The 13492-nt window shown below is 47.0% G+C and overlaps 3 protein-coding genes across 3 annotated transcripts; 1 reads left to right on the forward strand and 2 right to left on the reverse strand.

Moving 5' to 3' along the window:
- Positions 1 to 1276: 1276 nt before the first annotated feature.
- On the reverse strand, positions 1277 to 2280 carry F5J12DRAFT_898328 (uncharacterized protein; the record flags this gene model as incomplete). Its single annotated transcript, XM_051748104.1, has 2 exons — positions 1277 to 1786; positions 1846 to 2280. 2 exons carry the CDS (start codon positions 2278 to 2280, stop codon positions 1277 to 1279), a joined length of 945 nt encoding a protein of 314 aa, XP_051594745.1.
- Positions 2281 to 4399: 2119 nt separating this feature from the next.
- On the forward strand, positions 4400 to 4639 carry F5J12DRAFT_898329 (uncharacterized protein; the record flags this gene model as incomplete). Its single annotated transcript, XM_051748105.1, has 2 exons — positions 4400 to 4561; positions 4616 to 4639. The coding sequence occupies 2 exons, from the start codon at positions 4400 to 4402 to the stop codon at positions 4637 to 4639; spliced, it is 186 nt and encodes a 61-aa protein (XP_051594746.1).
- Positions 4640 to 5327: 688 nt separating this feature from the next.
- On the reverse strand, positions 5328 to 5913 carry F5J12DRAFT_786948 (uncharacterized protein; the record flags this gene model as incomplete). Its single annotated transcript, XM_051743561.1, has 3 exons — positions 5328 to 5350; positions 5401 to 5707; positions 5749 to 5913. 3 exons carry the CDS (start codon positions 5911 to 5913, stop codon positions 5328 to 5330), a joined length of 495 nt encoding a protein of 164 aa, XP_051594747.1.
- Between the last annotated feature and the right edge of the window lie 7579 nt (positions 5914 to 13492).

Consider the following 13492-nt stretch of genomic DNA (forward strand, 5'->3'; position numbering starts at 1 on the left):
AAAGGACCGAACTTCAACGTTTCGGCCGAGAAGGTTGAAACCTTCTTGCCCCAGCACTACTCTTGTCTTGATTTTCGTCTAGATAGCCTTTTTGGATGTGTTGGTGGCGATACCCCGGTTGACAAGCAGTCCTTTTGCCTGTAGAATTCGTATACTCAGCGTGGCGAAGATAATGCACTACTTTGGTTGACGATATATTCTGGGTTGTCAGATCGTCAGACCATCTGACTTGTCGTTGAGTGAATCCCAGATGCTAGGTCAGACCATGTCAAACCAGTCAGACGAGTACACGGACAATGAGACCCCGACGTCGGACGTCTGCGGCGTCTGCATCTACCTGTGTTCCCTGCTGCAGACTGCTGCAGCGGTGTGTAGTTTTCCTGATGGATTCGGTTTTTTTTTTCAGTGGGGGTGGTTCCAGGGCTGTTCGAAGTGATTCCAGAACGGCATGTCTCGGCATTTTGTATGGCCTGTCAGCCCCAGTCCGAAGATTGTCTCGGTCAGCACATAACTGAGTCCGGGTGAGGGTTGGGATATCGGTGGGTCCTGGTAACTATATCAGATCATGTCTGATGGATATGTCAAGCACTCATGGACACCTGACACAAACACCCACTCAGTAAGAATGTACGGCAGTATATACTCTATCCTCTGAAGGAATAGTCTGGTCTGCAAAGGATATTGTAGGTGACATCTTCGACCTCGTACCGCGTGGTCGACAGGCTCGCAGTATGTATACCCCAATTGTCACCAACAAGCTGGCACCCAAACTAATCTCGTGAGGTGAAAAAATAACAACCCTATGCAATACCAGTCAAGATAGAACAATTGTCTTCCAGAGAGCCTTTGGTCTTTCTACAGGAGAGTCGAAGGTAATACCTTCTGGATTACTGATGATGACTATGTACAGCTGAGTCTACCGAAGTCGGACATTCGCATTACGAGTGCTGCTATCCGCACGGACAATATATCCCATGGACATTGAGACCTTGAGGGGAGGAAAGAAGAGGGAGGGAAACAGCGAGGTGTAGACTTACATACGAGACAAGCCTGCCCGAAGCCTGCCAATGTATGTACATGCAACGGAAGACAGGGGGACGTCGCTATGTGCGCGAGAGGCCTACAGATCACCGGAAGTAGGGCGTGGATCTGGATGATATACTGTACAGGGGCTTGACGAGAGTAAAACGAACTTAGCATACAAAAGGGGGGAAAAAACAACTGAAACCTCATATCATTGTCCATCATGCGGTACCTAACGGAAAACTTACGGCCGTTACTCCGTTCTGGGCCGCTTAATCGATTGACCATCAGCAGTGTTACTTTCGTTCTTTTCCCCATCTGGTCTCAATTCTCCATCGCTTCGTACCTGATCTGCATCCTCTTGACGCTCAGGTGAGCGGGAGCGTGGGCCAGGCGATGAACCTGACGCGTGGTCTCGTAGTTGCTGAACAACCCCTGCCGTTGCGGTGTTCGCTTGCGAAACACCTCTGAGCAATTCCAATTCACTTTCGGTGCGTTGTCGAGCCATACGTTCTTCTTCCCACATTCTCCGCATTTCTTCCAACTGGGCTTGAAGGTCACCCATCGCCTGGTCCATCAATAGCTTCTCAAGTGTCCATTTTTCAATATTGCGCGCTTCATTCTCCCTAAGGTGGTGAATGTACTGCACCGCGCGCGCGAGGATCGCACCCTTCGCCTTTTCGCCCGAGCTGTTGGGGACGATGCGGCCAAGTTCATTGATACCTTCGTTGATATTGCCTCTTCGTCTTCGCTCAACTTCTTTCTTCGTTTGAAAAAGAAAGTAAGTACGTGTAGGAGAATGCTAATTGTCTCGAGACGTACATGGTTATCTTTTCTCTGGCGTGCCCATTCGTCCGTCCCCATTGTAGGATTTCTACCTCCCCGAGTACGACCACTCGTCATCATCATCGAAGCATTAGATTTTGCCTTGTCATCTTGGTCCCCTTCGTTTTGAACGCCGGAAATTCCTGGTGGTGGGGACGGGGGTAATTGAGGGCCTTGGGCGGCGACCGCGGCCGCCGAGAGTTGACCCAAGTCAGGTGGGCCACTGGGGTGAGACGATGGGCCAGGATCGCTAATGTCAGGTACTCCTGGAGCCGTCGTGTGAGGGATCGATACTTGATGTGGTGGATGGGGCAGCTGCTGTTGATTCGATTCCGGGATGGGAAACATGCCTGCCTGAACCTTTTGGAATAAGCCTGGCAACGATTTCAAGAGATTCTGCATCTCTACAGCGTCAATGCGAGGCTGTTCCATCACATCCAACAACCTCTAGCCCTAGTCGTGTCTGGTGCAGGTCACGGGGTAAGGAGGTTAAAGTCACGAGCAAGTCACATGTCGCTGTTTATATTCAACGCGTGAACCAAATAAAGGTGAACTTTATCGCCATGCCTTGTAGACACGGTCATGTGACCTCACACCACGGATTTTGGAAAGCTAGGGATGTCCTTGAATGAAGATTCTTGAACGCTGCATATATATTTGCCACATACATCCTGATGGGCATCAGAATGTTGAATTTAGCTTCAAGTTTAGTACATAATGCAGTGGTCAATATTTAGTGTTAGAGTAGAACAGTCCCTGTGTGTGAGTGCATGCTTACATAAGCATTTAGAGCGTACACTAAGTAGTAAATTTTACCTAAGTTCCCTCAGTAGCTTGTCCACTACTGAGGGTGAGTACACACATCTCATCATTTACTACATTCTGCTGATACATTGGCAAACCAACCCTCCCCTGGATAGCTCTGGCCAGTGCTGGCCAGCAATCCCATACCCCAGACTATTATGTGTATGCCTGTGCTACTGCTTGATCTGGTCATGGCTGTGCATGTCATATGTATGTCATTGCCATGCTGGTATTTCAAATCATTGCCACTGTCCCTGTCATTACCTTTGGAGTTGTGTATATCACATTCCATCCCAAGCCTATAATGAAGGTATGAGTTCCATACTGTCAGTACAGAGTAAACAAACAGAATGTAGCTGTCCTCACCTCAGTGCATGAAGTAGTCACTGAGGTGGAAAAGAATGGTTCAGAAAATTTATAGTACTGTAATTAGTAAGTACAGTGACTTTGGAATTTAATTCCAAAGGTCAGAGAAAAACTCCAAGTGCCCTGGGCAAAACTCCAAGATGTTACTGTAACTCAGGAATGTTGAGTATGTGTTCTGGAGTTATGGTAATGTCTCAGAGTTTCACCCAGAGTGCTCAAAGTTCTTCTCTGAGCTTCAGAATTAAATTTTGATGTCACTGTGCTTACTAATTATGGTATTATAAATTTTCTGCACCATTCTTTTCCACCTCAGTGACTACTTTGTGCACTGAGGTGAGTATAGCTACACTCCATTTGTTTACTTCAAACTGATGTAGTGTAGAGCTCATAACTTCATTAGGTACAAATATAATGGCTACTTTGTGTACTGAGAACTCATAGCTTTGTTAGGTTATGAGCCATGCTCTTGCACTCTGATTCCAAAGGAGACTCTACAGGGCAACAATACCCTCTACAGAAAAAGATAATCACTCCTTACAAGTCCTAACCCTTAATGTGGATGGAAGCAACTGGCTTTATTACAAGACTTGAGTTGAATGGGCCATCAGTTTGAGAGGGCTGATTGGACACCTGTGTTAAGTCCATGTCAAGGTCAGAGGACCAAGGACCAAAAGCTGAGAGCCGATGCAACAACCCTTGGTCTTAGCTTGTGCACTAGACCCTTGTGCAAGCCAGGTTGAAGTCAGGGAGAACCAAGAGGGGTCAGGAGCAAAAGCTGAGAGTTGACTCAGACTTAGGCTAGGAGCTTATGGGGTGAACTATGTTGATATTCAGACTGGAGAACTAAGTACAGAGTATGTAGAGTATATATACTGAAAACTGGCAACCTGAAGGCTGGGGCTACTGGTGAGAGACTAAATAGCAATGCAAAGAAACTAACTAAAGGTTAAGAGAGGAGGCAGAGATTGGAGAGCCAATGACAGACACTGCCTCAGCACAAGCAAGGGCAGTACAAAGAGCTAACTAGAAAAGTATAGTAAGGAGTGGAGTATGTTTGGTGTTTGGCATTGGCTCAGTGTTCATGGTGTAGGACTGAGGTATGAGCATCTTGGTATATGACAGTATCCCCCCCTTAGGGTTGAGCCCCTGAGACCCACCCTAAGGTACATGAGATTGGCAGTCACCATGCTGGTAGAACATGTGTTCCCTGGGGTCATAAGGTACATGAGATTGGCAGTCACCATGCTGGTAGAACATGTGTTCCCTGGGGTCAAGTGTGCTTCTGTGAAACCTGTTTTCTCTCATCCTCTTCATCATGTCTTCTGCTTGTCAATCCACTCCATGCACATCCAACAACCCATCCAGTTTCCAGAGGGCCACCATGCCTGAGCTCCAGATCACTAGCAATGATGAGGAGGCTGACATCTGGGAAAAGATGGCCAAGCATAAGTGGCATAAGGCATCAAGGGAAGAGGCCACACAGCTGGAGGCAGAGAGGCTTGAGAGGGAGCAACTGGAGGCAGAGCAGTGTGAAAGGGAGTGGGTAGAGGCCAAACATCAAGAGCAGGAGTGGCTGGAGCCTGAAAAATGAGAGCAGGAGCAGTTGGAGGCTGAGAAGTGAGAGTAGGAGTGGCTGGAGGCTGAGCACTGGGAGCAGGAAACCCAAGCACAACAGAAAATGGGGAACTGAAGGGCAAGGTGCAGTGTGAATCAAAGTGTGGTTCAGTGGTGAAAACCAACCAAAACCAACACAAAAGACAATGAAAGTGAGTGGTGGTGTGCCTATGTGGAACCTAGATGGCAGAGGGCCTTATTTGGGTGGGTTTTTGTGAGCTACAACACTCAAAGATGAGTGCTGAGGGTTGGGGGTGCTCCTGATGAAGAGCATCAGCAAAACCCACAAATGTGTTAGTAACTCATAGCTGCCCATAGTATTTGTGCAATTCCATATTAGTCCAAAGCAATGTAAAGCATCCTAGCAAGCAACTCATAGTGCCAGAGTAGACTACACCAGACTTGCCCAAAGTAGTGGCCAGCATCCAAGTAACCCATGGCACCAGAGTAAGCCACACCAGTGATACCAGCAATCCAAAGACCAATAGCTACCTAGCATACAAGGGAACAGACACACCTAGCTAATACAGCAACCTAGATTCCCACTGTAGTGGAGAACTTGGTAGATCTAACTTCATTCCTATGCATGAAGGCAACAACACACAGACATAACATACAGCATTTTTTGATAAGTACAGGAAAGTAATGGGTAGTACTAGTCTAGACAAATGATGAGTATTCAACTACTGGCATGCTCAATAACTGTGCTTATCAAGATCTGGCATAAGTAAAATAGCAGCCCAAAAGAAAAGAGCAAGCATAGCATACCATCAGACTTGAGAGACGGCTGCAGCTCACTGGCCAGAACACCAATGTTGAAAATAGGCTCCCCCAGTCTGCATTTTTTCATTGTTACATGTAATGAGCCAACCTCCATATCTTTTTTGTGGACTCTTGCCTTGCCACTGCCTGCCTTGTAATTGTACAACTTGGCCATCAATTTGTATTTGTGGGTGATGCATGCAACCAGAGCTTGTTCTGCATGAAAGACTTCACATTGTGTGCATGCTACATCAAGAAGAAGAAGTGCCTCATGATTCAGCTGACTCTTTGATTCATGCTGCAGATTGAAAACCTATCAACGAGCAGTTATTAGGAAGGAAAAAAAGAACTTACTGTGTGAGTGGATGACTCCAATATTCCATATATCTCAGCTAAGACACCAGTTGTCTCTGCTTTGACCTTGGCACTACTAGAGGGGCTGTTGCAGGAAGAGAACCTGCCATCATGAGGCTTATGGGGCAGTCCTTTGCTGCCCAGGCAATGCTTGACCATGGGCATGGTTGACCCAGCATGAAGGTGTGTGTGATTGAGGTTATAAATGGACATGAGTGACTATGTTCATGAATGGGATGTGATTGGGTAGTATATGAGGAATCCACTGTGTAGTGATCTGAACAATGTCCTGATTTGCACTGAAGTGATAATCACATGACATGGAATTGGCCTGCCTGACTATCTAGAGTATGCCCTGCTGTCCAAGTTGCAGTAAAGGTGGCTTCCAGAGTCACAGCACTGTTGCAATCCACATGAGCCAGTCATCCTCTGGGTGCAATACCTGGGTCAATAACTTAGTCTGCCTTCTATGCATTCAACTAGTTAGCTAGGGTGAGGGATGTATAGTGCTTGCAGGAGAGAATCTAAAAGTATTCAGTGAAGTACTATGTCACTAGGGGTGCTGCTTGAAAGGGACTAGGTGAAAACTAGTAGGTTTTCTGGCCTGAAGCCAAGACCCAAGTCATCAAGCTGAGCTGTGAGGTGGGCTGGGTGCTGAACAGGTCAGCTTCAAGTGAGACATTGAGTTTGAGGCATTGGACAAAGAGCCATTGGCTTGGCTGCTTTGGACAGACTGTGAGAAGGAGCAGTGGGTGGGAGAGAAGAAAAGAGAGACTGGTGTGTGGCTCAGCTGAGCCTTGAGGCACAAGTGGGAGTGCAAAGGAGAGAAGCAACAAGCTAACTGTGTTCCCATGCATAGACTATATTCTCCATATGCTACATGCCTTTGCTACCAAGAATTGCCATCTACACATTCAACTAGTTAGCTAGGATGAGGGATGTATGGTGCTTGTGGGAGAGAATCTAAAAGTATTTGGTGAAGTACTATGTCACTAGGGGTGCTGCTTGAAAGGGACTGGGTGAAAACCAGCAGTGTGGAGTCTGGGAGCTGCTACCTATTTTTTTGTCTCAGGGGTAGAACCTGAGCCTGAGGCTGGTGCAACTTCAGTGGTGGCCACAGCATGAGCCTTGGCCTTTCTGGTCTTCTTTGGGCACTTCTCAGCAAAGTGACCAGGGCCTCTGCAGAACATGTGGAGGTTTCCCTCAATGCAATGCTTGCATTCTTCCAGGGTGAGCTTTCCATCCTTGCCAAGCTTGCTAGGCTCAGGCTTGGATGAGTTGCTGTTATTATTTCCCAGCTTTGACAAAGCTGGCTTGGGGAGGATCCAGAGTTAATGTTGCTGCCAGTCTTGGCTTTCTCTTGACTGGTCTTGGACTGGTTGTTGTTGTTGTTGTTGGAGCTCTGATGCTTACTTGCCCATTGGATTTCTTCCTTGCACTCTCAATAGCATGCATCTATCTCCTGGGCAAGGTGGTGGAGCTCATGTAGTGTCTGGGGCTTGCCAACCACTTCATCCTTGATCCAGTCTGGGAGCCTGGAGTAGAAGTGGTGGCACAGTGCACCATCACCATAGCCTTGGACTTACAAAGCAAGCCAATCAAAATCAACTACACACTTGTTGATGTGCTGGTTATCTTTCATATGTAAAGGGTCAAGCTGACTCTCAGCATCAGTGACTGGGTTATGGGGCCAAAGGTGGTTTGTAGTTCTAGGACAAACTCCCTCCAGGAGTCCATCCAGAGAGGCTGGTCATTGGGGTCCTTGACCCCAAGCAAGTCTGGCTCAAACCACTCTAGGGCCATGCCCTTAAGGTAGGACTGCATGAAGATGACTTTTGCATGGTCAGTCCTGAAAGCCCAAGGCCAGCCTTGAAAATTCAGCTTGCACTGAATGAAGAAGGCACAAAGCTTCTTGGGGTCAGTACCATCAAAGGTGTCAGGCTCACACAGTTTGGTCCTGCTTGAGGCCTCAGGACCAGTGCAAGTGTTGTGGGACAGCAGCTTATGGCCTTTGCAAGACTGTCAAAGACCACAACTGTGGGTTCAGTGTCCAGATCTGGGAAGTCCAGTTCATCCTCTGGATTGTCATCACTGGGGCCATTGCTGGGGTCATCATTGTCAGGGTTGTTGTTGTCATTGTCATCCAGCCCTTCATTCCCAGGATCATCACCAGGGATGGGAGCAATGGGGCAATGTGGGGTAGGAGTATTGGATGTTTGGGCTGAAAAGCCCCTGAAAGGACTAATGGGGTCTGGAGAGTGCCTAGTGGTGCCCAAGGCAGCTAGTGCTGTCTTGCAGTGAGTTCCACTGGCTGAGGCAGAGTTGGGGCTGGTGGCAGAGCAGCCACAGGGAGGTTGGAAATGAGTCTTTGTTGCCATGATGTGTTAGACCCACACAAGTAGTGAGTCTGAAATACTGTCAAGTTCAGGGAGTCTGGGTTTGAGACTGGACTGGAGACTGAAGCAGGCATGAGGCTGCAGGGTTGGGGTCAGGGGAAGAGGCAGAGGTACAGGGGGTGGACTGATTGGACTTAGTGACTGATGATGCAGTGCTATTCCCTTGCATGGGTCACAGTCTGAGTCTAAGGCTGAGGTGGGGGTTTTAGGTAGAACTTAATTGATTTCAGACTGGAGAGTACAAGCCTAGTAATTACAGGTTTATATACTAGAGACAAACTATAGTATGGAGACCAGTAATGCTGGTCTTACAAGGATTGCTAAGATGATTGGTAAGAATGATATTAGTAAGGTCTGACTAAGGTAGCAGAGACTGGGACAGGGCAGACTGGGGACAAGGCCAGGACAGGCCCAACTGAAATGACACACACTGCAAAGCAGTGTCAACCATGCTAGACCATTTGGAGGTAGGTGTTTGATGAGACTGAGGCCAGACTGAACAAGTGCAAGGCCAAGTCCAGCCAGGGTCAACACATGGTTATGACACTTCACCCCATTCCAAAAAGGTGATAAAGTTTGGCTAGAAGCTCAGAACTTGAAATGTTCCTATGAAAACAGAAAACTTGCCCTGAAAAGAGAAGGGCCCTTTACTATTTCCAATGTCCTGTCTCCAATCATGTACCACCTCATGATTCCCACATGATGGAAGATCCACAATATCTTCCATGCCTCTCTCTTATCACCCTATCGCAAAAATGACATCCATGGACCAAACTTCCCAGCCCCACCACCTGACCTTGTCAATGAGGAAGAGGAATATGAAATTGAGGTGATAGTCAGCCATAAAAGGTCTGGCCATGGACATGCCGTTTTAATCAAATGGAAGGTTACCCTTCTTCCAAAAACTCATGGCAGAAAGAATCATGCCTAGATCTAACATGTGGATGATATACTCTCTGCATATAAAAAATGCTTCCCCAAGGACTTCCCTCTCCAGAAACCACCTGCTCAACATTCCTCCCATACTATCAGAACTATCACTTTAAACATGCCTCCTTGTCATTATACTTACCCTCACAAGCCCTTGTGTTGCCACACCCTGTTTGCTCATCACCAATGCCAACCCACTAGTGATCAGATGATAAGTTCATACTGCCTCTTCATCACTGACCCCTCCATCATTGGCACTGTCTACCATGAGGTCAACAAGGACTCCCCTCTCAACCTCATTTATCACACCACTATCCAAGCCCTTTGGCTTGAAGAACTCTCTTGCTACATAAACCAACAAAATCCCCTTCTATCCCCTGCCAGAACTATCTTGAACAAAATTGCCCATGAGCAGGTTCCTCTGCTCTTATGACTTTTTGATATCCTTGGAGGTGCAGACCTCATTTATAATGTTTGTCAACATCCTACATTGATTGCTCCCCCTCCCCCTGGGTCTAGAAGACCCTCAACTGCAACATCTCCCCCAGTGTCCTCCATGTCATCCTCCCCTCCAGCATCATTGCCATTGTCCTCCCACTCATCTAGCTCCCATCAAAGAGTGGACAGACCTCATGCCTGTTGTCTATCAGGCCCTAATCCCCAACCATGTGAGTCCCATGACTTGTCATCACCATCTGTAGTCAAACCCAAGGTTGCCTTTGGCATGTCTGAAGCACAACTCACCCACACCATGAACCAGGTCAAGACCCTCACCCAGTTACCACTGTCCCCTGTGCTAAATGCACTTGCTGAGGCTGATCATCCTCTCACCCCATCTGATCCACACTATTGTCAAGCATGTTATGTCTGCCATTGCCTTGGGCATGGTAGGGTCAATTGTGGCCTTTATGAGTGCTCCCTTTGCTGCACCACCCATCCTGGACATACCCCAGGCCCAGTGCCCATCCATTTGCCCTTGTTGGCCCTTACAAGAAAGAATCTCTACCCCTGCTCTGGTAGATGACCATAATGAAGTTATGAGTATCTCAGTGTATGAAGAAGTCACTGAGGTGGAAAAGAATGGTGTGGAAAATTTATAGTACCATAATCAGTAAGTGTAGTGACATCAGAATTTAATTCTGAGGGTTGGGGAGAAATTCTGAGCCCTCTGGGCAAAACTCTGAGAGGCTACTGTAATTCCAGAATGCATTCTTGACACTCCCCCTCAATCAGAATGGAGTCCAAGTGCAGATGTGAAGTGTTTTGCCTTGATGCTAGGTAAAGGTTTGGTAAGGGTATCAGTGACCATGTCATCAGTAGGACAATAAATTAAACAAAAGGAATGGTTTTCCACAGCAAAATGAATGAAATGGTATTGTATATCAATGTGCTTGGTGCGAGCATGGTAGCTGCCATCCCTGGTGAATGCAATGGCAGATTGGCTGTTGGAATACAGCAGGATAGGATGTTTGAGTGGTTGGAAAACTTCTCTGATGAGTCATCAAAGCCACAAGCCCTCTTTGGCTGCATGAGTTGCTGTGATGTACTCTGCTTCAGCAGTGGAGAGCATTACAAGTTCTTGTTTCTGTGACACCCAGCTAATAGCTCCTCCATCCAGTAGATATGCATATCCACTGATAGTCCATTGATGCTACTGTGAAGCTCCATCTGCATTGGTATAGCCCTTGAGGCCTCATTCTGTATTTCCAAATGTCAAAGTGAGTGCTTTTGTGCTGGCAATATACCTGTAGATTCATTTTATGGCTTCCCAGTGAGTCATGTTGGGTGCATTATTGAACTGCACAACTGTAGAGACAGAAAATGTGATGTCTGGGCACATTCCAACAGTGAGGTGCATAAGGGAGCCTACAGCAGCATGGTAGGGTACATTTTTCATGCATGCAGCTTCTTTGGCTGGCTGCAGAATTTCTCTGTGAGATAGTTTTATTCTGGGGTCCATCAGAATTGTGGTGGGCTTGCAGTTGGCAAGGTTATATTTCATCAGGATGGCCTTGATGTAGGACTGCTGGGATAGTGATATGGTGTGGGCTTCTCTGTTCCATGTCACCTTCATCCCAAGTAGCCAACTGATGGGCCCTAGGTCAGAGATTTTAAAATGAGTGCTTATCTCCTGTTTGAATGAGTGAATTAATGATGGGGAACTGCCTGTTACAGTGCAGTCATCAATGTGCCTGGCAAGGATGAGGATTTCCGATCCTATGTGACTGTAGAGTACTCCCCAGTCTGCATGTGCCCTGGTGAGTCCAAGATCTGCAAGAGTGGCACATAGCTTCTGGTACCATTGAAGTGCACCTTGTTTCAAGCCATATAATGCAATGTTTAGCTTCCCAACTGGACAGGAAAAATTCCACTCTACAGCATAGCCCTCAGGGAGCTCCATGTAGATGTCTTCACCATCTCTGAGTTTGCCATTTAGGAATGCCAAGTGGAAATCAAATACATTGATATCCCAGTCATTGCATGCAGCAATTGCTAGTATGGTGCAGAGAGATGCAAGTCTTGTGATGGGAACATATGTTTCATTGTAGTCAATGCCCTGTATCTGAGAGTAGCCCTTAGTGACTAGGTGGGCCTTGTACTTCTCAATTTCTCCAGTGGCATTGCATTTGACCTTGAAGACCCATTTGCATCCTATGATGTTTGCACCTTTGGGGCACTCAATGACATCCCAGGTATGCACTTCCTCTAGGCTCTTTAATTCTGCATTTATGGCATTTTGCCACTTCAGCCAGTCAGCTTGGGATTTTGCCTCATGTACTGTAGATGGGTCCAGCCCTTCAGCTTCAGCCATCCCTGCCACCATAGCATACACCATGTTGGTGTCATCTTCATCAGCAGCTAGTTCATCATTGAATACATAGGTAGCATTTTCTTGAGATTTCAGGCTGTTTGGGTTGCTACAACTCTCTCAGAGTTCTTTTACAAAGTTGAGAGGGATGCATCCATCACAAGTGCCTTCACCTGCATGTAACCACCTCATATAGTCTGATTCAAAGCACTGGCGAATGGAACAACAAGGTTGAGGTGGAGGCATTTCAAAATTTTCTCTGAGTGGGTCCAAAATGAGTCTTGGAATTTCCAAAGTTGCTTTGGTGGGTTGCTTGACTGTCTGCATAGCCTCAGAACTTCCTTGTGAGGCTTTGGAATTTCCCTGCTCCCCCTTGAGCAGCACACCTGAAGGTACAGACACTTCCTGGTGCTCGAAAAGGACACTACATTCTATGCTGATTGCTTGTGTGTCTGGCCAGTAGATGCAGTGGCCATCACTCTCAGGATCAATTCCTACCCAGTGTCCATCTCAGGCTCACATGTCTAGTTTGGAGCCAGAGGTGTCATGGACCTTGACATGACATCCCCAGACCAGAATTTTTGAAAGGTCAGGTGGTCTTTGGTAGAGCATTTTGTAGGGAGTTTTTGTGCCTAGATGGGGAGTCAACAAGTGGTTTTTTTAGCCAGATTACATGCATGATGGCCTCCCCCCAGAGGTCCTTGGGTAGGCTGCTGGTGTGAATCATTGCATGTATGCACTCAATGAGTGTTCTGTTGAGTCATTCTGCAACTCTGTTGTGTTCAGGGGTATCATGGATGGTTATGTGTCATTCTGTGCCTTGGGATTTCAGATATTCTGAAAATTCTGCACTAAGGTATTCTCCCCCATGATCCAAGTGAAGTTGCTTGACTTTGGTGTTAAACTGCATGTTCAGCCATGCTTTGTAGGCCTTGTACAATGTGAAGGTCTCAGCTTTTGTCTTCTGGAGGTACAGCTTGGTGTAGCAGGTGTGGTTGTCCATGAATGACATGTAGTACTGACTGTGGCCAGGGGTTTGGACCAGAGAAGGTCCCCAAAGATCTGTGTGGACCTCATCACCTAGATGTTCATGGCAGGGTGGGTTGCACTCCTTCCCAATGGGCTTCTGAGTCACTTTGGCATATTCACATGAATTGCATGCACCCATGGTAGAATGTGCTTCATCCAGCTTAATTCTGGCAATTGTGCCATCCTTGAGCATCTGCTGGATGGCTTCAGGAGCAATATGGCCAAGCCCGATGTGTATCTGCTCCATGGGTAAGGATTCCATGGCCTTGGCCAGGCCTGCAAAGGCATGATGAGCTCATTTGAGGCAGTAGAGGCCTTTTTGCATTGGGATTTTGGCTACTTTCTTTTTCTGAGTGTCAAAAATATGACAATACTTGTCTCAGAATAATGCCACATACCCAGTGATGTCAAGTTTGCTAACAGAAATGAGCATAATTCCCATCTTGGGGGCATAGAGCACATCCTTGAGTCAAATGTGGGTTTGTGCAGTGCCATTTGGGAGTGAGATTGCAAGGTCACCTTTTCCAATGGCATGGAAGGTGTGGTTATTGGCCACAGTGATAGGTTTGGGTACAATTGT

The sequence above is a fragment of the Pisolithus orientalis genome, assembly GCF_024613125.1.
Source record: "Pisolithus orientalis strain OTSU chromosome Unknown F5J12scaffold_77, whole genome shotgun sequence".
Taxonomy (NCBI): Eukaryota; Fungi; Basidiomycota; class Agaricomycetes; order Boletales; family Pisolithaceae; genus Pisolithus; species Pisolithus orientalis.